At 43.2% G+C, this 27,171-nt stretch overlaps 1 protein-coding gene across 1 annotated transcript in view; it reads left to right on the top strand.

Annotated features, from left to right (window-relative positions):
* ARID3A (AT-rich interaction domain 3A) overlaps positions 1-20,084 on the top strand; it is a 43,249-nt gene extending 23,165 nt beyond the window's left edge. Inside the window, exons 5-9 of the mRNA XM_060784920.2 lie at positions 6,478-6,661; positions 9,997-10,238; positions 10,333-10,623; positions 11,863-11,952; positions 12,939-20,084. Of these exons, the coding sequence (XP_060640903.2) occupies positions 6,478-6,661; positions 9,997-10,238; positions 10,333-10,623; positions 11,863-11,952; positions 12,939-13,117 (986 nt within the window). The 3' untranslated portion in view covers positions 13,118-20,084. The remainder of the gene's footprint in view (positions 1-6,477; positions 6,662-9,996; positions 10,239-10,332; positions 10,624-11,862; positions 11,953-12,938) is intronic.
* Positions 20,085-27,171: the final 7,087 nt, after the last annotated feature.

Below are 27,171 nucleotides of genomic sequence, written 5' to 3'. Positions count from 1 at the left end.
GAAGAGGGAGAGACACACAACTAACGTCTTTTTCCCAACTGAATTGTCAACATGTTTTCGAGGCAGGAAAGAAACTGACCGTAAACCCTTATGGTTCAAATTCCTGGCTGCTCAGCTAAACCCCAAGGAATGAAGGGTGGGGAGGGGGAGATGTCATGGCTTTTGGGATTTGTAGACCCAACAGCTGCCTCCGGATGCTGCAAATATCCTCCAGACTATGTGTGTATATATATGTGTGTGTATATATATAAAATGGCTTTATTTTTATCCCTGCTTCACATTGTTTCCGGATTGATTTCTGCCCTACAAATGAACAATTGGCCGTTCTTTGGGGCCCCGAATCCTACATCAATTGCTTTGCGGCATTGCGCTCTTTGAAATAGAATTATTTGGGGTGGGTCACACTCTCTCAGCCCCCCACAAACAGGGCAGGAAGGACTGCAGATGGCCTTATAAAACTCCTCTGCTTTCAGGAGTTTGGATCCGGGACCCCCTTCCGGCCATAAAGCAGCCCTTTTTTTTTGTAAAACAGCGGGACAGACGACTTCTGCTTTCTCCCCTTTGGTTCATAAGGAAACAATAAAACAATAAAAAGGAAGGGGGGAATCAATAAACTTAATGATGCCACCAGTCTGCCTTCCTCCTCCTTGCTTGTTTTGGGTTAATTCAGATCTTTGCAACATTTGGGACATTTTCCTTTCCGTCCTCACAGTATTTTTGCGACCCCTTCGGCCCCAGTAATTCATTTGCAGGGCAAGAAATTCATAAAACAGATTAGAGAGATGGGCCAAAATTAACAAAATGAAGTTCAACAGTGACAAATGCAAGATACTCCACTTTGGAAGGAAAAACGAAATGCAAAGATACAGAATGGGGGATGCCTGGCTCGAGAAAAAGATCTTGGAGTCCTCATGGACAACAAGTTAAACATGAGCCAACAATGTGATGTGGCGGCAAAAAAAAGCCAATGGGATTTTGACCTGCATCAATAGGAGTCTAGTGTCTAGATCTAGGGAAGTAATGCTACCCCTCTATTCTGCTTTGGTTAGACCACACCGGGAATATTGTGTCCAATTCTGGGCACCACAATTGAAGAGAGATATTGACAAGCTGGAATGTGTCCAGAGGAGAGCGACTAAAATGATAAAAGGTCTGGAGAACAAGCCCTATGAGGAGCGGCTTAGCGAGCTGGGCATGTTTAGCCTGAAGAAGAGAAGGCTGAGAGGGTATATGATAGCTATGTATAAATATGTGAGAGGAAGTGACAGGGAGGAGGGAGCAAGCTTGTTTTCTGCTTCCTTGGAGACTAGGACGCGGAACAATGGCTTCAAACTACAAGAGAGGAGATGCCATCTGAACATGAAGAACTTCCTGACTGTGAGAGCCGTTCAGCAGTGGAACTCTCTGCCCCGGAGTATGGAGGCTCCTTCTTTGGAAGCTTTTTAACAGAGGCTGGATGGCCATCTGTCAGGGGTGATTTGAATGCAATATTCCTGCTTCTTGGCAGGGGGTTGGACTGGATGGCCCATGAGGTCTCTTCCAACTCTTTGAGTCTATGATTCTATGAAAACGAGGCATCATTTCGCCTATTTGATTGGTTTGCTGTGTCTGTCCCAATTGATTGGTTTCTCTGGTTTTAAATCTGGCAAAAGTATATTAATAATAGCATGGGTCATCTATCATTAATAATAATATAATGCCAGAGCCTTGTCAAACTTCAACTCCCAGGATGCCATAGCATTGACCCATGGCGTCGGGCTTTAACTACATGCATTCTATATTATGAAGGATATGGGAGATACATATTAAATGTATGTATATGTATGTATGTGTATTATAATATACTATCTATATAAATAAAAATGTAATGTTCGTTTGTGGTATTCACAGCACTCAAAAACCGCTGGGGGAATTGACACCAAATTTGGACACGATACACCTAACAACCCAATGTATGTCCTTCACTAAAAAAAATGGATTTTGTCATTTGGGAGTTGTAGTTGCTGTGATTTATAGTTCACCTACAATCAAAGAGCATTCTGAACCCCACCACGATGGAGTTGAACCAAACTTGGCACACCGTTCTCCCATGACCAACAGAAAATACTGGAAGGGTTTGGTGGGCAGTGTCCTTTGATTTTGGAGTTGTAGTTCACCTACATCCAGAGATCACTGTGGACTCAAACAATTATGGATCTGGACCAAACTCTACACAAATACTCAATATGCCCAAATGCGAACACTGGTGGACTTTGGAGAAAATAGAATCTTGACATTTGGGAGTTGTAGTTGCTGGGATTTATAGTTCACCTACAATCACAGAGCATTCTGAAACCCAGCAATGATAGAATTGAGCCAAACCTCCCACACAGAACCCCCATGTGGGCCACAGCAACACGTGGCAGGGGACGGCTAGTAATATATAAAATATATGTTGCCCAGGTTACTTGAAAAAGTCAATTTTTATTGCACAAAATGCATAAGGTTGTGGGTGAACTATAACTCCCATCATGCCAGGTTAACCCCCTAAAAGTTTGTTATGTCAGGCTAGTTTGCTCTAGATGCATCATTGGTGGGGTTCAGTGTGCTCTTTGGGTGTGCTCTACAACTCCCACTATGGTGAGTCAGTCCCTTCAAACCCCTCCAATAGGTTGAGTTAGTCATGAAGGTCCTGTATGCCAAGTGTAGTCCAGGTCCATCTAATGATGGAGGTTACTGTTTCTCTGGTTGTGGGTGAACTACAACTCCTAGAAAGAAAGGTCGGTTCCCCCCAAACCCCTCCAGTAATCAGATTTCAGCATATCAGGTCTGTGCCAAGATTGGTCCAGATCCATCGATGTTTCGGTTAACAGTACTCTCTGGATGTAGGTGAACTGCAGCTTCCCCAAATCAAGGTGAATTTCCCCCAAAGATCTCCAGTATTTTTTTTCTGGTCATATAGGTTCTGTGTACCAAGTTTGTTCCAGGACGGTGCATTGTTGGTGGAGTTCAGAGTGCTCTTAGATTGCAGGTGAACTATACATCCCAGTACCTACAACTTCTATAAATCGGGGTGAATTCTCCCCAAACCTCTCTAGTATGTTCAGTTGCTGATCAGTTCCTCTGTATGCTGTGTGGCATAGAAAATAATAGGAAAGGGTTAAGAGAGAGGCAGTGGGCAGGGTCATGTAAATTCCACACCAATAGAGAGAGTAAGAAACACTGGGATGCCTGCGGTGGAGGAGAAACAGAAAATCTAGAATGGAATTGTCCCCAAATGAAAGCCTTTACTTGGGTGGTGGGCAGTGTGGTGTTTGTGGAGGACATTGGCAAGGCTCTTGGACATGTTCATGGCGCTCGCTGTAACCTGCAATGTCATTGGAGGGAGGGCCTTTGGTGTCTCCTGAGCAGTGGGAGCTATAGCTGTTTGTGGAGGCAGAAGCTTGTTTGTGTAAGTGGACACCCCAGTCACATACGTATTTTCTCTTTTATTATGTGTATAGATGATGATGATGATGATGATGATGATGATGATGATGCAAGGGCCTTGTCAAACTGCAACTCCCAGGATGCCATAGCATTGATGTTGGGCCTTAACTACATGTATTCTGTGTTATGTAGGATATGGGCCTTAACTACATGTATTCTGTGTTATGTAGGATATGGGAGATACACATATATTATGTATGTATAGGTATGGATGTATATATAATATATTAGAATATACTATCTATCTATCTATCTATCTATTTCTATATTATGAGCCAGTTAGATTTATATGATATAGGATATGGGAGATATGTATGTATATGTATGTGTGAATATAGTATAATATAATATAATATATAATCTATATAAATAAAAATGTAATGTTCGTTTGTGGGATTAACATAACTCAAAAACCACTGGACGACTTGACACGAAATTTGGACACAATACACCTAACAGTCCAATGAGTGTCCATCATCCATAAACACACACGTACACGCACATGCACACACACAAAATCCCAGCGGAACAGACTTAAAAAACCCCAAAATACACCATACATACATATACACATACACTATGTATGTATGTGGATATGTATATGTGTGTGCATGTGTATATGTATATGTGTGTGCATGTATATGTGCGTGTGTATATGTATATATGTGTGTGTATATGTATGTGTATATATTTCTGCATATATATACGTGTGTGTGTATGAATGTGTGCATGTGCATATGTATATATACACACAAATATGCATATAGACAAGCACACACATATACACAATACGCATGTACACATATAAACACAAATACACCCATATATATATATATATATATATATATATATATATGCACACACACACAAACACACACATATACACACACAAAACACATATACACAGACTGGGCCGCAGCAACGTGTGGTAGGGGACAGCTAGTATGATATATATATCATAATTCTAGGTTATACAGCCAGTTAGCTTTAATTCTGTATTATATAGGATGTGGGAGATACCTATATGTGTATGTATATGTATGTGTGTAATATGTATATGTATATACAAACACACCGTATATTATAGAGACAGCTAGCTTTAATTCTATACTATATAGCAGGGGTCCACAAACTTTTTAAACAGAGGGCCAGGTCATAGTCCCTCACACTGTTGGAGGGCCGGATTATAATTTGAAAAAAGAAAAGAATGAATTCCTATGCACAGTGTACGTATCTTATTTGTAGTGCAAAAAAACACTTTAGAACAATACAGTAATTAAAATGAAGAACAATTTAACAAATACTAGCTTTACCCGCCACGCGTTGCGGTGGCCAGCCTTCTCTCCCTCTTTCTCTGCTTCTTTCACTCCTTCCTTCATTCAGTTTTCTTCTTTCCTTTCTTCCTTCTCTACCTGTTTACTTCCTTCCTTAGCTGTTTGCTTTCATCCTTCCTTCTCCTTATTTCTCTCCTTCCCTGCGTCTTTCTCTCCTTTCTCTTTTTCCTTTGCTGTGTCTTTCCTCCCTTCCCTTTTTTCTTTCCTTCTCTCCTCTTTCCTTCTGTACCTCTTTCCTTCCTCCTCCCTTTTTCTTTTCCTTCCTCTTTGTCTCCTTTCTTCCCTCTCTTTCTCTTTCCTTCCTTCACTCTGTAGTTCCATACTTCCTTTTCTTTCTTTCTTTCTTTCCTTCCCTCCCTTTCTCTTCTTCATTTGCTTTCTTTCCTCCCTTGCCTTTTCTTCTGTCCTTCCTTCCTTCCTTTCCTTCGTTCCTATACCTTCCCTTCCGCTCCTTTCTTCTTCCTTCCTTCCTTTCTCCCTTCTTTCCCATGCTCCTACTCTCTCTTTCTTCTTTCTTTCCTACCTTTCTTCCCTCATATATTTTCCCAACTTCTCCTTCCTTCCTTTTTTCATACACCTTCCCTTCCCCTTCCCTCCTTTTGTTTATTTCCTACCTTTCTTTTCTGATATACCTACCTTCCTTCCTTCCTTCCTTCCTTCCTACACCTTCCCTTCCCCTTGCCACTTTTCTTCTTTCTTTCCTTCTTTTCTTCCTTCCTTCCTTCCTTCCTTCCTTCCTTCCTTCCTATTTACACCCCTTCCCCTCATTTCCGTCCATCCTTCCCTCCTTCCTGTTCCTCATCGTCCCCGATGGCGGCGTCCTTCCTTCCCTGGAGCCAGACGCCGGTGTGCGGGGGTGGCCTGGGCCGGGCGTGACGGAGGCCGAAGGGTTGTCCTCGGGAGAGGCGGGTCGCGGCCCCTCCCGGGCGGGCCACGAAGGCGCACAGTGGGGGCCTCCCAGGCAGCCTCCGCTGGTCCAGCCCCAGAAAGGCCACCAGCTGTTTGGGCCCGTGGAAGGTGGACAGCCCCCCACGCCGCATGTGCACCCCAGCACGCACAGGCGGGCGAGCTCCCACTCCCAGTCCGGGGCTTCAGTATCGGTGCCTAGGCCGCGCTCGGTTTGGCATGGGGAAGGGGCGGGGCATTGATGGGAGGGGGCGGGGCTTGCGCGGAGGGGGCGTGGTGCGGTCATGTGCGTGTGCCGGGCGACTCGCTCCGGGACTCCTCTGCGCATGCTTCGTTTGGTTGTGTAATTGTGAGTTGATTGTTATGGTTTTTTGAGTTGTGATGAGTGTTCTGCGTACCTTGTGGTTTGAGGTATGCGTACGCCCAAGACTGGTGATTTTTCATCCGGGGTATTTCACGTTTTGCGGCCCCTAACGACGCCCTTTTGGATTTTATATATATAGATAACCTTATTAGTATTTCAATGGGAAGTGTGGGCCCGCTTTTGGCTGATGAGATCGGATTGTTGTTGTTGTTGTCGTGCGCTTTCAAGTCGTTTCAGACTTAGGTTGACCCTGAGCGAGGGCCGGGTAAATTACCTTGGAGGGTCGTATTCGGCCCCTGGGCCATAGTTTGAGGATCCCTGCTATATGGGAGATACATATGTATGTATGTATGTATATGTATGTGAATGTAGGTAATATAATATATCGCTTTGGTTGCCTCGCAGGGACGCCGGTGAACCGCATCCCCATCATGGCCAAGCAAGTCCTGGACCTCTACATGCTCTATGTCCTGGTGACCGAGAAAGGCGGCCTGGTGGAAGTCATCAACAAGAAGCTCTGGCGGGAGATCACCAAGGGCCTGAGCCTGCCCACCTCCATCACCAGCGCTGCCTTCACCCTCCGCACACAGTAAGTCCCATAGATAGATAGATAGATAGATAGATAGATAGATAGATCAGAAGGGGACCCCCAGAGGCCATCTATTCCATGCCACACACAGGTAAAGCACTCCTGTTTAAAGAAGGACAGGCACTTGGAGAGGACAATATTTAATTGCCCTGGGAGGAGATGGGAATTCTCCTTTCCCCCTTTCTCTGCTCACTCGCCCTCCTTTGACATCTCCCCTCCTCCTCTTAATGAAGGCTAAAGTTAATTAGTCTGGAATGCAGAGGGCCAGGTGGCGGAAGGGGATTTGGGGGCAGGGAGCAGCAAGAGGGAGGCCGGCAAAGGCCTTTAACCCCTTCTCGGCTACAGTCCAGCCTCCTTATGTCGTGACACCTCCCAACAGGTGGCCATCCAACCCTCATAGACATTAGCATCTCCATGGAAAGAGGTAGAGCTATAAGATCATCTACTCTCCCGGTGGCGCAGTGGGTTAAACCCCTGTGCTGGCAGGACTGAAGACCGACAGGTCGCAGGTTCAAATCCGGGGAGAGGCGGATGAGCTCCCTCTATCAGCTCCAGCTCCTCATACGGGGACATGAGAGAAGCCTCCCACAAGGATGCTAAAAACATCAAATCAGCCGGGCGTCCCCTGGGCAATGTCCTTGCAGAGGGCCAATTCTCTCACACCAGAAGCGGCTTGCAGTTTCTCAAATCGCTCCTGACACGACAAAAAAAAAACTACCTCTGAGGATGCTTGCCATAGATGCAGGTGAAACGTCAGGAGAGAGTGCCTCTAGACCAGTGGTTCTCAACCTGGGGGTCGCGACCCCCAAGGGGGTCGCTTGGCCATTTTGGAGAGGTCGCGAGGCCACCTCCTTTTGCCCTGCCCCCCTCCTCAAAATGTCTCCCCACAGGACCCAGGCCCTGCCCCCCGAGCTGGGCCACCCAGGTCTGTGGAAGTCAGAGGTACTGTAGATCCCATCATCCATTGTCCAATCTCCCCAAAACATGTTGTTTCCCTGATTAATCACTATGCTTTAATTATGTTCAATTAGTAATGATGAAAATACATTTACATTACGATTCATAACAGTAGAAAAATTACAGTTCTAAAGTAGCAACGAAAATAATTTTATGGTTGGGGGTCACTACAACATGAGGAACTGTATTTAGGGGTCATGGCATTAGGAAGGTTGAGAACCACTGCTCTAGACCATGGCCATATAGCCCGAAAAAACCTACAACAGCCCAGTGATTCTGGCCATGAAAGCCTTCGACAATACAAAAAAAAATCTACTCCTCAGGTGGGAAGGGATCCCCAAGGGTCATCTAGTCCAACCCCCCTTCTGCCAGGCAGGAAGATAGATATTACTATATTATTTGAAACACAAGATGAGTCCACAGCAGACAAGATCACTCTGTTGGCTGTTGCATTGGATCACACGTCGGACACTCCTATGACTGTGTGATGTATCGGCGAATAATGCGTGCAGATCCCAGTAAGGTGGCCTTTTGCAGCTGGCAGATGGTAATTTTGTCAGCGCCGATTGTGTTTAAGTGCAGGCCAAGGTCTTTAGGCACTCCACCCAGTGTGCCGATCACCACTGGGACCACCTTGACTGGCTTGTGCCAGAGTCTCTGCAGTTCAATCTTTAAACCCTCATATCATGTCAGCTTTTCCAGTTGTTTCTCTTCAATCCTGCTGTCACCTGGGATTGCAACATCAGCAATCCATACTTTGTTTTTTAACACAATCTTGAGGTTAGGAGTATTGTTGTTGTTAATATCATTAGTTGAAACACAACAAGATGAGTCCACAGCAGACACTCTGCTGGATGTTGTATTGGATTACACGTCGGACACTTCTCAAGTGTTTAGGACTGTGTGATGTATCGGAGAATAAAGGTGGCCTTTTGCAGCTGGCAGATGGTAATTTTGTCAGCGCCTGTTGTTGTTGTTGTTGTTGTTGTTATTATTATTATTATTATTATTATTATTATTATTATATTCCTAGAGTTGGAAGATACCCCAACGGCCATTCAATCCAACCCCCTTCTGCCGGGCAGGAAGATAGATGTTATTATATTATTATTATTATTATTAAATTCCCAGAGTTGTAAGAGACCCCAACGGCCATTCATTCCAACCCCCTTCTGCCAGGCAGGAAGATAGATATTACTATATTATTATTATTATTATTATTATTATTATATTCCTAGATTTGGAAGAGACCCCAAAGGCCATCCAGTTCAACCCCCCCCCCCTTCTGCCAGGCAGGACGATAGCTATTACTATATTATTATTATTATATTCTTAAAGTTGGAAGAGACCCCAAAGGCCATGCAGTCCAACCCCTTTCTGCCAGGCAGGAAGATAGCTATTACTATATTATTATTATTATTATTATTATTATTATTATTATTATTATTCTAGAGTTGGAAGAGACCCCAACGGCCATTCAATTCAACCCTCTTCTGCCGGACAGGACGATAGCTATTACTATATTATTATTATTATTATTATTATTATTATTATTATTATTCTAGAGTTGGAAGAGACCCCCCAACGGCCATTCAATCCAACCCCCTTCTGCCAGACAGGACAATAGCTATTACTATATTATTATTATTATTATTATTATTATTATTATTATTATTATTCTAGAGTTGGAAGAGACCCCAACGGCCATTCAATTCAACCCCCTTCTGCCGGACAGGACGATAGCTATTACTATATTATTATTATTATTATTATTATTATTATTCTAGAGTTGGAAGAGACCCCCCAACGGCCATTCAATCCAACCCCCTTCTGCCAGACAGGACGATAGCTATTACTATATTATTATTATTATTATTATTATTATTATTATTATTATTATTATTATTATTCTAGAGTTGGAAGAGACCCCAACGGCCATTCAATCCAACCCTCTTCTGCCGGGTAGGAAGATAGATATTACTATATTATTATTTTTATTATCATCCTCCTAGAGTGGGAAGAGACTCCAAGGGCCATCCAGTCCCATCCTCTTCTGCCAGTCAGGAAAAGCACAATCTAATCCCTCCCGACAGATGGCCATCCAGCTTCTTCATCACAAGGATCGCCAAGGGAGGTCTGACCAAAGTAAAAAAAAAAGTAAAAATAATCATACATGCTAATACTAATAATAACTATATAGCCACTTTTGAGTCTCCTGGTGGAGAGAAAAAGCGGGGTATAAAGAACAATAACAACAACAAAAGGCAACTAGGACTTTGCTCAATTTGGGCGCTGTGAATGCAGCTTAGCATCACATTAGCCGTTTCCGCTGCCACATCAGGCCTTTGGCTCATCCTTTTCCTGCCCTCCCTGTGCAGGTACATGAAGTACTTGTACCCGTACGAGTGTGAGAAGCGGGGGCTCAGCAACCCCAACGAGCTCCAGGCTGCCATCGACAGCAACCGGCGAGAAGGCCGGCGCCAGGGCTTTGGGGGATCCCTCTTCGCCTACTCCCCCGGCGGGACCCACTCCGTCATGGCTTCCCCCAAGATCCAGGGCATGGCCGCTGCCACTGCTGCTGCCACCAACGGGAGCCCTGGAACCCCCAAAATCAAGAAAGGTAAGGCTGTGATCAACGTCTGTGATGCGGGAGCTACAAATCCCTCAAGCCATCTCCCGGTCCCCCATTGTGACTCTGTTTCTCTCTCCCACAGAGGAGGACTCCTCGGCTGTCCCCATTGCGCTGCCCGCCCGACTCCCGGTCTCGCTGGCCGGACACTCGGCTGTCCAGGCAGTGGCGGCAGCGCAGGTGGCAGCACTGGAGCAGCTGCGGGAGAAGCTGGAGTCTGGAGAGCCGCCCGAGAAGAAGGTGGCACTGGCCGAGGAACAGCAGCGCCTGATGCAGAGGGCCCTCCAGCAGAACCTCCTGGCCATGGCCGGGCAGCTACCCATGAGCCTTCGTATTAGCAGCAGCGGCAGCAGTGGCCAGGGACGCCGCTCGCCAGGTGAGATGGGCCTAGCCACACCTTTGTTGTTGTTGTTGTTATTGCCAGGTGAGACAGGCCTAGCCACATCCCCTATTATTGTTGTGGTTGTTGTTGTTGTTGTTATTATTATTAAATTACTAATATTACTATTACTGCCAGGTGAGGCAGTCCTGGACACCCTCCCATTATTATTATTACTCTACTACTATTATTAGTACTATTATTACTATTACTGCCATGTGAGAAAGACCACTCTCTATTATTATTATTACTATTACTGCTCAGTGAGACAGGCCTAGCCACCCTCCTATTATTATTATTATTATTATTATTATTATTATTCTACTACTATCATTATTACTGTTATTACTATTACTGCCAGGTGAGAAGGGCCACTCTCTCTTATTATTATTACTATTACTACTACTATTTGTGCCTGGAGAGACGGGGCCTAGCCTCTCTCCTATTATTATTATTCTACTACTATTATTACTAATATTATTAGTATTACTGCCAGGTGAGAACGGCCACTCCCTATTATTATTATTATTATTATTATTATTACTACTACTATTGCTAGTATTGCTGCCGGTGAGACAGGCCTAGCTGCTGCCTATTATTATTATTATTATTATTATTATTATTATTATTACTAATATTACTATTGCTGCCAGGTGCGACAGGCCTGGCCACCCTCCTATTATTATTCTACTACTGTTATTACTACTATTATTACTATCAGTGCCATGTGAGATGGGCCTAGCCATCCCCTGTTGTTATTATTATTATTGCCTGGTGAGATGTGCCTAGCCACCCTCCTAGTATTATTATTATTACTACTCCTACTACTACTACTGCTACTGCTCCTATGGGGCTGGGTCTAGCCACCCCCTATTATTATAATCATATGATTACTATGATTATTGCTATTACTGCTGTTATTACTATTTTGATTACTGTTACGATTACTATGATTGCGATTACTATGATCCTTGTTATTATGATTACTACGGTATTACGATTACGACTACTGCTATTATTGTCGAAGGCTTTCATGGCTGGAATCACTAGGTTCTTGTGGGTTTTTATACAAAGAACACTTCGAAAGGAGTTGTCCTACTCCAGAAACTTCATTTTTGTGGCTGCCACAAACTGTTGACTTGCTTGAGACCCTAAGAGATAGTTATTGAAAACCTAGAGCAAAATGTGCTATAGCAGGATGTCCCACAAAAACAAAACTTTTTTGCTTCCTTGCAGAAAGCCGTCAAGACGCGGCGGCAAACCTCGCCACCAACGGCACCAACAGCATCAGCATGTCAGTGGAAATCAACGGGATCGTCTACACGGGTAATGGGGGGCTCAATTTGCGGCTGAGAGAGAAACTGAAAGAGTTAGAATTACGCAGAGGCTGGATGGCCATCTGTCGGGAGGGCTTGGATATGGCGTTCCTGCCTGGAAAAAGGGGTTGGGATGGATGGGCCCTTGGGGGTATCTTTCAACTCTAGTATCTGTCTATCTATCTATCTATCTATCTACCCATCCATCCATCCATCCATCCCTGTCTTATGGGGTTGGACTGAATGGCCTTTGGGGTCTCTTCCAACTCTAGGATTATATGATTCTGTCTGTCTGTCCGTCCATCCATCCATCTCCTATCTATCTATCTATCTATCTATCTATCTATCTATCTATCTATCTATCTATCCTATCTACCTATCCATGAGGCAGATCTATCTATCCTATCCTATCCTATCCTATCCTATCCTATCCTATCTTCCTATCTATCTATTCTATCTCTCTATCCTATCTCTATCTATCTATCTATCTATCTATCTATCTATCTATCTATCCTGTCTGTCTGTCTGTCTGTCTGTCTGTCTATCTATCTATCTATCTATCTATTTATCTATCTATCTATCTTCCTGTCTGTCTGTCCGTCCGTCCGTCCATCCATCCACCCATCCTATCTATCTTCCTATCTATCCTATCTATTGTATCTGTCTACCCTGTATCTGTCTGTCTATCTATCTATCTATCTATCTATCTATCTATCCCTGTCTTATGGGGTTGGATTGAATTGTCTTTGGGGTCTCTTCCAACTCTCAGGTTCTATAATACTATTGCTTTGTTACTTCATGAACCTGCTAATGACTATGAGGCTAGATGGCTATCTCTCAGAAACACTTGAATTGTGCTTTTCCTGCCTGGCAGAAGGGGGTTGGACTGGATGGCCTTTAGGGACCTCTTCGAAAGAATCATTGCATCCTATAGTTGGAAGGGACTCCGAGGCAGAGTATTCCACTATGTAACACACTTGTTCTTGGGCTCCCCAGGCGTGTTGTTCGCCCAGACGTCAGATGCCCCGCTCGGCAAAAGTGGCGCCAATAGCGGGCAGCAGCCTGGCAGCGGTGCCACCGCCTCTTCTGCTGTCCCAGCACCTGCAGCGGGGGCTCCTCCTGCCGGCCTTCCTGCAGCCCCCACATCTACCTCAAGCAACTCCTCATCGCCTTAAAACCTCCACGCCCTTCACCGCCTCGCCCCAATTTGGGCAGGGCCGCGTTCATCGGGCATCCTCTTTCCTTTCCCAGTTGCATTCAGGAAAGTGTGCATTTGTGTGTGTGTGTGTGTGCATGTGTGTGTTTTTGTGGAGGGGGTGAAGCCATGCCTTGCAAGGAATTGGAAGTTACGGGTTAGGGGTCTCCAAAACTCAAGGTCTCCCAAACACAAGGTTTCCTAAATGTAAGGTCTCCCAAACTCAGGGTCTCCACAACTTGGGATCTCCAAAATGTATCTCTTCTAAATGCCAGGCCTCCCAAAAGTGAGATCTCCGCAAAAAGAGGTATCCCAAACTCAAGGTTTCTGAAATGTAAGATCTCTCAAACTTGGGGTCTCCAAAACCTGGGTTCTCAGAAATTTATTTCTTCCAATCTCGAAATCCCCCAAAAAGAGGATCTCTGAAACTAGGTCTCCCAAACTCAAGGTTTCTGAAACGTAAGGTCCCCCAAACTCAGGGTCTCTGAAACCTGGGATCTGCAAAATGTATCCCTTCCAAATTCAAGATTTCCAAACTTCAAGTCCTCTCAAACTCAGGGTCTCAGAAACCTAGGCTTTCCAAAATATATCCCTGCAAACTTGGAATCTCCTAAACCAGAGGTCTTTCAAATTCAAGGTATCCAAATCTCGGTGTGTCCCAAACTTGGGATCTCCAAAACTTAAGGTCTCCCAAACTTGAGCTTTCCGAAATGTAAGGCCTCCCAAATTTGGAGTGTCTGAAACTTGAGCTTTGCTTCAATATCTCCTCCAAATGTGAAATCTTCTAAACTTGGGATCTCCAACACCGAAGCCTCCCAAACTTGAGGTCTGCCAAACTTTGGGTCTCCCAAACTTGGGATCTCTGAATCTTTGGGTCTCCAAAATGCTGAATCTCCAAAACTCAAAGTCTCCCAAACCTGGGATCTCTGAACCTTGCAATTTCTGAAACTTGAGGTATCCCAAACTTGGATTCTCCCCAACTCAAGGTTTCTGAAATGTATATGTCTCCAAAACCAGGGTCTCCAAATTTGTGTTTACTAAAATTGGAAGTCTCACAAACTCGGAATCTCCAAAACTTGAGATCTGCCAAACTTTGGGTTTCCTGAATTTGGGGTCTCCAAAATTTGGGATTTTTTAACTTAGGCTCTCTAAAACCTTTGGTGTTCAAAGCTTGGGGTCGGTCCCAAAAATGTGGGGTCTCCAAAGCTTTGGATCGCCGTATCTTTCGGTCTCCGAAACTCAGGAACTCTGAAACTTGAAGTCTGCATAACTTTGGGTTCTCCTTAACTTAGTCTCCAGAACTTTGAGGTCTCCTTAACTTGGTCTCCAAAACTTTGGGGTCTTCTTAATTTGGTCTACAAAACTTTGGGCTCTCCTTAACTTAGGGAGCTCCTTAATTTGAGATGTTCCAAATTTGAGGATTTTCAAACCTTGAGGTCTCCTGTGTCTCTTTGCTAACTAAATGTGGAAAGAAAAGCTATCTTTTTCTTAAAACTCCGGAGAAAGATGCCCTTCACTTTCTGAGCCAGATCACAAAATAAAATGCAGCTTTATTACTATTTTATCTTATTGACATGGTTCGCCACAGACGCCTTACTTCACGCGAATCCTTCTTTAAAGATGAATTACAATATATGTATTTATTTTTTAAGCACCAATGCATTTACCACTGGCAGGGAAGGCAGGGCTTTGCGTGTTTTTTTTTAATTATTTGCATTGCAAAGATAATTTATCATAATATTTTTTTAAGGTAGCGGATTCAGAGAAAAGGGAGAGCAATACGGAAGTCTTCTCTGAAAGGCTTTCGACCAATAAATAAACTCCCTTTTCCCCGTCATTTCCCAAGTGCAACTGAAAGAGAAGCAGGATTGGAAAGCAAACATTCAGTACATGGATTAATTAATTTCATGAGTTTTAGTGTTGTCCAAATTGCGAAGCCAAAGGGATATAACATGGATTTCTAAATTGTGAAGATTTTAGACGTTATTTTAGTACTAAATAAAATTAAGAGCTCCCCCTTAAAGATGGCCTCCATTAAGTCCTGGTTGCCTTTTTTTCTATAAGAAAGAGAACCAACCTTAATATTGATACCAATATATAAATACATGTTGAGACAGCAATATGGATTATTTATTATTGTTATTTACAGTATTTATATTCCACTCTTTTCACCCCGAAGAGAACTCAGGGCGGATCACAGAACACATATGAAGCAAACATTCAATGCTGTTTATACATTGACAGACAGCTATACATAGATAGAGGTATATATAGGCTGTTCCCATCTTTGGCATCTTGGAGGCTTGTGCTCGGTTTTGGCCACTGGAGGGTGCTGTTGCTCCATCTTCCCTGCCGAAGAGCTTTGTTTGTAAGCTTCCTCCTTGATCAAATCGCCAGAATTTTTATGGCATTTCCTTAAGGGTGCCTTAAATACCTCCCCGCTTTTAAGCGGCACCTATTTATCTACTCACATTTTGCTTTTGAACTGTTAAGTAGACAAAAGCTGGGCTAAAGGGTAGGAGCTCACCCCAACCCGGGCTTCAAACTGTCAACATTTTGGTTGGCAAGATTTACTCCAGCTGGTGGTTAACCTCCTGTGCTAACACCTGGCCTATGCATAGGTGATTATATCCAATTGTTATATCAATATGTACTTGCTATAATTATCTATCTGTATTGATCCATTATTGTCCTAAAGCTTGCATTTGTTCAGCCCCGGTGGCCTATTTTCTATATGGAAAGGAACAAACTATAATGTGGATACCAATCTATCAATGCAGTAGAGTCTCGCTTATCTGACATTCCGGTGTTCTTATCCAATGTCCCCTTTTTCCTCCAGCATTTCCTCTTCAATTAAAGGAGCGCTCACCAACTCCATTCCCAGTAAGTGAAAAGGCAAGATAAGGAAGAGGAGGAGGAATGAAAGAGGGAAAAGAGGCAGGACCGGAAGCGGAAGCGTCCTCCCTCCTTCCCTCTGTGATTTCCATGTTCCGCATCCAAGCACTTCCTGCTGGGCCGCTCTAGCCCCGAGACGTTGCCTTGTCTTAACTCTCAGAGTCCCTGTTGATAGTATTCTAGGTGTATAGCGTGGCATCGGACGGGTAACAGTAGGAGACTCCATATTTTCTAACATTTTCATTTATCCGACGTTCTGCCAGCCCGTTTATGTCAGATAAGCAAGGCTCTACTGTATATATCTATTGAGACCAATATGGATAGATTATTATATCCAATATATATTTGATATAACTATCTATCAGCATTGATCCATTATTTTCCCGAAAATAGCATTAAATCCTGATTGTCTTATTTTCTGCAAAGTAAAATATTGGTACCAATATATCAATATATATTGAGACATCCATTCCGATAGATCAGTGGTTCCCAATCTGTGGTCCATGGACCACCAGTGGTCCACAAGAATGAAAATATGGTCTGTGCCCTCACCACTACTACACCGTTGCCTCGAAACCACGCAGCAACAAGAGTGACTGGTCTAGTACCAAGGCAACGGGGATGTCGGAAGGGAAGAGGCTGACTACCCACAAAAGATTAGTACTACCACATCAAATTATTAAATATGGTTTTCTGTGTGCAAGGAGATGGCAACTACTGGATGGCATATGCTCTGTATCAGAAACTAGAGCTGATGTGGTCTAGCCAATGCAGTTTTCTGAATCATCACCCATCAAACCAAATCCAAAGCTGTCCAAAAACTGATTCATAACCCTTTTGGTGCTAATGTTGGAGAGTGATCCCTGGTCAAAGTGGTCCCTGGTTAAAAAAAGCTTGGGAACCACTGAGATAGGTGGTTATACTAAATGGATATCCATGTATAGACATATCCTGTATATGTGTGTGTATGTATGTGTATATATATATATACACACACTATACACACACACACATATATATATCCCAGTGGCACAGTGGGTTAAACTGCTGAACTTGCTGACCGAAAGTTCAGCAGTTCAAATCCATGGAGTGGGGTGAGCTCCCGCTGTTAGCCCCAACTTTTGCTAACCTAGCCGTTCGAAAACATGCAAATGTGAGTAGATCAATAGGTACCGCTTCTGTGGGAAGGTAACAGCATTCCATACAGTCATGCCAGCCACATGACCTTGCAGATGTCTATTCACAACGCTGGCTCTTCGGCTTACAAATGGAGATGAGCACCACCACCCCAGAGTCGGACTCGATTAGACTTAATGACAAGGAAAAGCTTTACCATATTATATATACACACACACATACATGCATATAGGATATGACTATGTTTCTGTATGGATCCGTTATTTCCTAAAGGTGGCATTCATTAGGTCCTGGTTGTCTATCTTCTACAATACATCAATATATATATTGAGACATTAATTCAGATAAATGGTGATATATTCTGCTTTATCTCCCCGAGGGGACTCAGGGTGGATTACAGAACACAAATAGGGCAAACATTTAATGCCATCATACAATTAACACAGGCAGACAGTACATAAACAGAGGTATATAGGCTTTTCCCATCTTTTTCCATCTCTGACATATGGAGGCTGTGCTTGGCTCTGGCCACGGGGAGGTGCTGTCGCTCCATCTTCCATTCTGAGGAGCTTTGTTGTCCATAGACATCCCCTTGATCGAATCGGAGGCATGTCCTTATGAGCGCGTTTTTGTTACCTCTCCACTAAAAGTGGTACCTATTTATCTACTCACATTACTGTTTTCAATCTGCTAAGTGGGCAGAAGCTGGGGCTGATGGTGGGAGCTCACCACTACCTGGGCTTGAACTGTGAACCTTTCGATTGGCAGCTGGCGGTTTAACCCCAGCCCTGGATATCAAATGGATATCCATTTATTATATATAGGGTAGAACTATGTTTCTGTATGGGTCCATTATTTTCTGAAAATTGGCATTTATTAAGTTCCAGTTGTCTTTATCTACTACAAAGTAAAATATTGGTACCAATATATCAATAGATTTCAATACAGAGAGATGATTATACCCAATCCATGTACAGATAGAAAGCAATATCAATATTTCTATCTCCTCTGGCGACCCTTTATTGCAGGCATGGGCAAACTTGGGCTGTCCGGGTGTTTTGGACTTCAACTCCCACAATTCCCAACAGCCTCAGGCCCTTTCCTTTTCCCCTCAGCCGCTGCGGAAGGAAGGGGCCTGAGGCTGTTGGGAATTGTGGGAGTTGAAGTCCAAAACACCCGGACAGCGCAAGTTTACCCATGGCTGCATTATTGGGATAATATTTGCAATTATTTTGTGTTAGTTCTTTTCATAATGGCGTCTGTTGTTTTATTTTTCCCTTCCAAAATGGCAAAAAAACCTCCCAAAACAAACCAGCTTTGGAACAAGCCAGGATCGGAGAACAACACTAAACCACGATCGCAAACCATGGTTTGTTCTAACCAACGATTCAATAAATTGCTGCCAATATATCTACATTAATAACTGATATGCCTCTAATATCTCAGTCTTTATTTTCCCCTTTATTTTCACCACAATTGTGCATGAAAACCAAAAAGAGAGAAAAGAATCGCCCGATTTTCTCGGAGTGTCGGGTTTCTCCTCCACAAAATATATCAGGATATATATATATATATAAGAATATCTATTGCTAAGTGTGTATGCTTGTGGGTTGTTGGGCTTTTATTTCACGGCTTAAGTGTGAAAAACGTTTTATTTCTCTTTTCAAAGAAGTAAAATGAATATATATATATGTCTTAGTCCAAGCTTTCGAAACAAGGGTTGGATTTGTAACTCAGGGGATAAAAAGAAAAGAAGAAGAAATCAATCTGCTGTCTGGATATTTTGATTGTATTCGGGGTACAAGTGCTATGGAAAATCTCCATTGCTTTTACATTTTTATTGTATTTTGAACCCTTCGCGTTATATCCTTGGCCCCAATGCAATGCTTATGGCAATCTCCATTGGGCTGTTGTGAGTTTTCCGGGCTGTCTGGCCATGTTCCGGAAGCATTTTCTCCTAACGTTTTGCCCACATCTACAGCAGGCATCCCCAGAGGTTGTGAGGTCTGTTGGAAACTAGGTAAGTCGGGTTTATATATCTGTGGAATAATATCCAGGGTGGGAGAAAGAACGCTTGTCTGTTGGAGGCAAGTGTGAATGTTGCCATTGACCACTTTGGATTAGCAATGAATGGTCTTGCAGCTTCACAGCCTAGCTGCTTCCTGCCTGCATGAGTCCTTTGTTGGGAGATATTAGCTAGCCCTGATTGTTTTCTGTCTGGAATTCCCTGTTTTTTGTGTGTTGTTCTTTATTTACTGTTTTGATTTAAGAGTTTTTAAATACTGGTAGCCAGATTTTGTTCATTTCCATGGTTTCCTCCTTTCTGTTGAAATTGTCCACCTGTTTGTGGATTTCAATGGCTTCTCTGTGTAGTCTGCCATGGTGGTTGTTAGCGTGGTCCAGCATTTCTGTGTTCTCAAATAATACGCAGTGTTCAGGTTGAATCATCAAGTGCTCGGCTATGGCTGACTTCTCTGGTTTACCCTACAGTGCCTTTCCAGTTCCTTGATTCATGTCTGTGTTTTGGAGTCCCTATGGAGACTTGTCCACAGTTGCATGGTACACGGTAGACTCCTGCAGAAGTGAGAGGATCCCTCTTGTCCTTTGCTGAACGGAGCATGTGTTGGATTTTCTTAGTAGGTCTGTAGATAGTTTGTAGGTTGTGTTTCTTCTGCATCTTCCCTATGAGGTTGGTGGTTCCCTTGATGTATGACAAGAACACTTTTCCTCTGGGTGGATCTTTATCTTGACTCTTGTGGCTTGTTCTTGGTCTTGCAGCTCTTCTGATGTCTGAGGTGGAGTCTCCATTGGCCTGTAGAGCCCAGTTGAGGTGGTTCCGTTCACCTTGGAGGAGGTGGGTTTCGTAGATCCTTTTTGCACGATCTGCCAGGGCTTTGTGCTTTTTTTTTTTTTTTTTACTTGGGTGATGGTTGGAGTTTTTATGTAGGTATCTATCTATCCGTGTGTGTAGGTTTTCTGTAAACTGTGTGGCCCAAGTGTTGATTGGGTTTGCGGATGACTCGAACATCTAGAAGTGGTAGTTTTCCTTTGTTTTCATTCTCCATGGATGTCTTGGTGGATGCTGTTGAGGTGGTCCAGGAGCTTGTTGAGTTCTTCTCCATCTATTTTTATTTACAGTATTTATACCCCGGCCTTCTCACCCCGAAGGGGACTCAGAGCGGCTTACATAACACACATACGGCAAACATCCCATGCCCATTATACAATTAACAAGGACAGAAAACACAGAGGTAAAGGCAGTTGTTCTCATCTTATTTCTGGCATCTTGGAGGCTGTTCTCGACTCCGGCCATGGGGGGTGCTATTGCTCCATCTTCCATGCCAAAGAGCTTTCCTCTGATTGATATCCTTGAGGGCGCCTTTATTACCTCCCCACTAAAAGCAGTACCTTCAGAGGCGGCCCTAGGTAATTTTCAATGGTAAGCAAACAGTATTTTGGTGCCCCCACCCCAACCAATCACAGATATATATTTTCTGTTTGTCGTGGGAGTTCTGTGTGCCATATTTGGTTCAGTTCCATCATTGGTGGAGTTCAGAATGCTCTTTGATTGTAAGTGATCTATACATCCCGGTAACTACAACTCACATATGTCAAGGTCTATTTTCCCCCAAGAGCGCCTCAAGAGCACCCTTGAGCAAAATCAACTATACTGCAAATGCTTACTTTGCGTAATGGGTTGAGTACCTTTTTTATGTACTCGCATTTCTGCTTTCAACCTGCTAGTGAGCTGGGGCTAACAGTGGGTGCTCACACTGACCTAGTCTTGAACTGCTGACCTTTTGATCAACAGGATTTTTCTGCAGCACAGCGGTTTAGCCTTCTGTGCTAAGCCCGGCCCCTATGGCTCCAAATGGTAAAGATGTCATCCAGAAATCTGAACCATACAGTGGGCTTTTTTGTTGCTGTTTCCAGGGCTTGTTTTTCAAAGTGTTCAATGGAGAAAAGTGTTCCATGTAGTGGCCGGGCTTTAGCACAGCAGGTTAATCACCAAGCTGCAATAAATCTTGCCAACCAGAAGGTTGATAGTTCGAAGCCTGGATCAGGGTGAGTGCCTGAGCTTTAGCCCACCTTCTGCCAACCTAGCGGTTCGAAAACAATGTGAGTAGATAAATAAGAAACACATTAAAGCGGGGAGGTACAATAGAGTCTCGCTTATCCGGCCTTCACTTATCCGACATTCCGTCTTATCCGACGCCCCCCTTTCCTCCAGCATTTCCCCTCAATTAAAGGAGTGCTCCCCAACTCTCTCTCCATTCCCAGTAAGTGAAAAGGGCAAGTCGAGGAGGAGGGGGGAGAAAAGGGGGGGGGGGAAGAGTCATGACTGGAAGTGGAAGCGTCCTTCCTTCTTCCTTCCCTCTGTGATTTCCACGCTCCTCTTCCACATCTGGGCACTTCCTGCTGGGCCCCTCTAGCTCAGAGGTGTTGCCTTTCCTTTACTCTTTGAGTCCCTGTTGTTAATATTCTAGGTGTCTAGCGCCACATCGGATGGGTAATAGTAGGAAACGGCGTATTATCCGACGTTCCGCCAGCCCGTTTATGTTGGATTAGTGAGACTCTACTGTATTTTAGCCATGGCATTTCCATCAGGAAAAGGACGATTACGAACAAAGAAAAGTTCAGTTCTTGTGGGTTTTTTCGGGCTATATGGCCATGTTCTAGAGGCATTTCTCCTGACGTTTCGCCTGCATCTATGGCAAGCAGAGGTGACCTCACCTCTGAGGATGCTTGCCATAGATGCAGGCGAAACGTCAGGAGAAATGCCTCTAGAACATGGCCATATAGCCCGGAAAAACCCACAAGAACTGAGTGATTCCAGCCATGAAAGCCTTCGACAATACAAAGAAAAGTTCTTTGGCAATGATATGGAACAACAGGACCCACCTATGGCTGGAACCGAGCACAGCTTCCAAAGATGCCGAAAAATGGCAAAGCCCATATATATATATACACCTCTATCTTCTGTCTTGTCTTTTCATTGTATTGGTTAGTTAGGTGATCCCTCATTGTCTAAGTATCATGGCCTTCCAAATTCTTGGAAGATACCTCTGTGTGAGCTTTTTTAATGTGTGGAGGTAGGTGCACAGCCGATCAACACACAGTCTTCACAGAGTGAGGGTCCCAAATAGTGGTGTGGTTAACACTATGACTGTGGCTTCTCAATCTGTTGCAGCTTTCTTTTGCCTTCACAGCTGTTGTAACATGTACCATGTAATCTTTCGCCTGATCTGCCATTGAGGTCTTTGGATTGTGCTCGGTCTGAAACTTATTATTTATAGTATTTATATTTCAGGGCGGATCACAATGCACACATGCACAGCAAACATTCAATGCCGTTTTTAAACATGCAAGACAGACAGACAGATAGAGGTATTTTTGGCATTTCCAACTTCAGTGCCAGAATGTTATGTTCGATTCCAACCACGGGAGGTGCTGTCGCGTCATCCATGATGGCGCCAAGCCATTTGATCGTATTTCCTCCTTGTTCTTTAATCGAGGGCATTTTAATGGTGTCAAAAATATCTCCCTGCTTTAAGTGGTACTTCATTTCATTACTCACCACTCAGGTGCTTAGGTGGACAGTCAAAAAGGTTTCCCCTGACATTAAGTCTAGTCGTGTCGAACTCTGGGTGGTGGTACTCATCTTCATTTCTAAGCCAAAGAGCCGGTGTTGTCCGTAGACACCTCCAAGGCCATGTCGCCAGCATGACTGCATGGGAGTGTTGTTACCATCCTACAGAAGCGGTACCTATTGATCTCACATTTGCATGCTTTCCAACTACTAGGTTGGCAGAAGCTGGGGCTAACGGCGGGAGCTCACCCTGCTCCCTGGATTTGAACTGCTGACCTTTTGGTCAGCAAAGTCAGCAGCTCAGTGGTTTAACCCGCTGCACCACCAGGGGGCCCAAGGTGGACAGTAAGCTAGGCTTAACAGTCAGGTGCTCAATCTAACTCAGGCTTCGAAATTGCCACCTTCTGGTCGGCAGTGATCTATTGCTGCTGGCAACTAACCAGCCGGCCTTTCCCCTGCAGCCCCTTCTAGGAATGTATTACTCCGGTGGTTACACCTGCAGGTTCATTGGAACACGCAAGTGCCCTCACCACGACACAGTGACAATCAGTTGTATAATCGGCATTGAATATTTGTCATTTATGTGTTCTGTGATCTGCCAAGTCCCCTTCGGGATGAGAAGGACGGATATAAATAGTGTAAATAAATAACTGAATCGAAATTTGCTATGACCGGGCTGAGAGGGCTCCCCATGGCTACTCCCCTCTTTCACACTGGAAGTAGCTCGTGGTGAGGCAATGGTGAAACAGGACTGCGATGTCTTCTGGGAAATTCTGGTTGAGTGCAATGGTGTCTGCTATCGGGACCTTGGTAAATAGACACCACATCGAAGCTGATCAGTTTGTCATTGGTGTTGTACCTCTCTTGCCTAGTTTCCAACAGACCTCACAACCTCTAAGGATGCCTGTCATAGATGTGGGCGAAACATCAGGAGAGAATGCTTCTGGGACATGGCCAAGACAGCCCGGAAAACTCACTGCAGCCCCGTGATTCTGGCCACAAAAGCCTTTGACAACGCACTATCCATTTATTTTACATTTTCATTCCGCTTCAAATCACAATCAAATTTGGGGTTTGTTGGGGGGGAGGGGGGGAGATTATTGTTTGTCATTGGTTTTAATTAATTTTAGTTATTAGTTTTAGGGATTTTTCTGTGTTTTTTTTCCCTCTCTCTCTCGAATGAAACCTATTAATCCCCTATTTACATTATATTTTTAAAGAGATGTCATAATTTCAGGGCTTTTTCTCCCTCCCTCCTTTTTTGCGATGGAAATAGAATAAAATAGACTTTGTTTTATTCTATAGCGAGGATATGCAATCTGTACTTCTTTTGTGACTCAGGAAAATAAAATAGAATAAGAAATATAAAACCGTAAAAAAGAAACCACATTCTACCTCTGACAACAGTGGCTCCTGGAGGTCTATTTTAAATCATCTCCGGGCTTCTGTTCTTTATTATTATTATTTCTATTATTATTGTTTTGTGTTTTTATTTTATTTTTCTCGGTGGGGAAAAGTGAAAAAATCAAATTGTTTTTCCCTCCGCATTAAAAAACAAACAAACGTTCAGGTATTGTTCACCTTAAAGAAAGAAAGAAAGAAAGAAAGAAAAGAAAGGAAAAAGTTTGTAAAAAAAAGAAAACACACGAAAACGTTTACATTTTATAACATTTATTATTGCAGATTGTATTTAAACTTTTGGGAATATTTAAGATGATTGTTAACTGTGGAAAAGTTGCAGAAATATTAAATAAAAAAGATTAAAAATTAAGATGTTTGTCTCTCTCTCTCTACACTACGTATGGTTTCTGAAGTCCCAAATAATTAATATTGCAATATTAATATTTCTATTTATTCATTAATTTATCATGTCAGAAGCTAATTGAGAATACAGTTATAATGTATAGAAAACGCCCAAACAAAGTTAGAAACTTGGCATTATACTAAATATCCTTGGACCAGAAGCTGGCGACTTGGGAGTGCCTTTGGTGTTGCTGTGAAAAGGTCCTCCATTGTGCATGTGGCAGGGCTCAGGCTGCTTGTAGTAGGTGGTCTGTGGTTCGCTCTTCCCCGCATTCGCATGTTGTGGACTCCACTTTGTGGCCCCATTTCTTAAGGTTGGCTCTGCATCTTGTGTCAGAGTGCAGTCTGTTCAGCGTCTTCCAAGTCGCCCAGTCTTCTGTGTGCCCAGGAGGAAATTTCTCATCCAGTCTCAGCCACTGATTGAGGTTCAAGGTTTTAACCTGCCACTTTTGGACTCTTGCTTGCTGAGCTGTTCCTGCACATATCTATAGATCTTAGGAAGCTATTTCTTGATTTAAGGCGTTGACCTGCTGGGTAATGTCCGAACAAAGGATGGGCTGGAGATGTCACTGCCTTGGTCCTTTCATTACAGACTGCTACTTACCAACAGATATCAGATGGTGCAATACCGGCTAACCAGTATAATTTCTCCAGTAGTGTAGGGTGTAGATATCTTGTGATAATGAGGCATGTCTCACTAAGAGCCACATCCACTGTTTCAACGTGGAGAAATATATTCACACTCGGCTGGAATGTGTCCAGAGGAGGGCGACTAAAATGATCAAGGGTCTGGAGAACAAGCCCTATGAGGAGCGGCTTAGGGAACTGGGCATGTTTAGCCTGAAGAAGAGAAGGCTGAGAGGAGATATGATAGCCATGTATAAATATGTGAGAGGAAGCCACAGGGAGGAGGGAGCAAGCTTGTTTTCTGCTTCCTTGGAGAGTAGGACGCGGAACAATGGCTTCAAACTACAAGAGAGAAGATTCCATCTGAACATTAGGAAGAACTTCCTGACTGTGAGAGCCGTTCAGCAGTGGAACTCTCTGCCCCGGAGTGTGGTGGAGGCTCCTTCTTTGGAAGCTTTTAAGCAGAGGCTGGATGGCCATCTGTCAGGGGTGATTTGAATGCAATATTCCTGCTTCTTGGCAGGGGGTTGGACTGGATGGCCCATGAGGTCTCTTCCAACTCTTTGATTCTATGATTCTATGATTCTATGTGTATTCAGCAGAGTCGCAAAGCGAAAGGGCAGACGTCTTCACTGTGTCTGGTTGTGATCCCCAGGTTGTGCCAGTCAGCTTTCATACGACATTATTGCATTTATTCAATTTAACATAAACACATTAAGTAAACATACCTTTATCACTAAATTATTCCTATACTCTATAACTACTACAAATTCCAACTAACTATAAATCAATTCAGACTTCTCTCAATTTACAAAACAAAAAATAATAATTAGAATCTGACCAATCCTTATAATCAAGTCACTCATTCTTCACTCCTCAAATGCAATATGATCGTAACATATATGCAACATGCAAATTCTAGACATGTCCCATCCTTCAATCTTATTCTGTTTTGGAAGCATAATGATGAGCACTCTTTGGATATTGACCATGGTCCATTCCTGTTGTTTCTCTTTGATACATTTTTTTCCTCCCTCTTCCCCTTACCCTTAGTTTGTGCCCCCTCCACTAGGACCAACCAACTCATGTTGTTTCACCATTCCAAAATATCATTGTTTCTCTTGCTGGCTTATACCCCTTTCCCTCATTAAACACATACTCGATAAAGTTTCCTCATATTTTCCAAAAGTCTGTTTGTTTACATATTCCCTTTTTAATTTTAATATTGCCAGTTAGCTTATCATTAATCGCTATATTCCAAATTTCCCTATACCATTCTTCTAATTGAATTTCTTTTTTTTCCTTCCAATTTTTTGCTATCAACAATTTAGCTGCTGTTATCAAATTAGAAACCAATTCTTTCTCCTCTTGTACAGGAATTATATTATCACGTATAAGTAATAATGCTAATTTTGGTGTAATCTCAGTCTCTATTTTTATTATTGCTCTTATTTCTTTGAATATGCTTTCCCAAAATTTTTGTATAATGTAACATGACCACCACATATGAAGATATGTCCCTATTTCCTGACAACCTCTCCAACACTGATTTGAATGTTTTTTATCAATCTGATTTAATCTAATAGGGGTTAGATACCACCTCCATATCATTTTGTAGTAATTTTCTTTAATTCTGATAGACATATTTTTAGTATTCTCATATTCCATATGTTTGCCCATTCTTGATTATTCATTTTCCCCCAAGTCTGTTTCCCATACTTCCTTCAAATAATCTTGTTCCTGTTCATTCATTAATAACAGTTTATAGATATCACTTACTGTGCCTTTTAATGGCACGATTGTCAGCACAGATGAAGCTCTCTGTCCCTTGTGACAGTAGCTGATCATTTGTGTAAATGTTGAACATGGATGTAACAGGCATGCTCCCCTGAGGCAGGCCATTCTTCTGTTTCTGCCAATTGCTTCTCTGGCCCTGGAACTCAACAAAAAAGCTCCTGTTTTGTAGCAGATTTCCTATGAAG

This window comes from Anolis sagrei, chromosome X (genome assembly GCF_037176765.1).
Source record: "Anolis sagrei isolate rAnoSag1 chromosome X, rAnoSag1.mat, whole genome shotgun sequence".
NCBI classification, from domain to species: domain Eukaryota; kingdom Metazoa; phylum Chordata; class Lepidosauria; order Squamata; family Dactyloidae; genus Anolis; species Anolis sagrei.
Note: the sequence above shows the minus strand (reverse complement) of the source record. Positions and strands in the feature narration are given on the sequence as shown.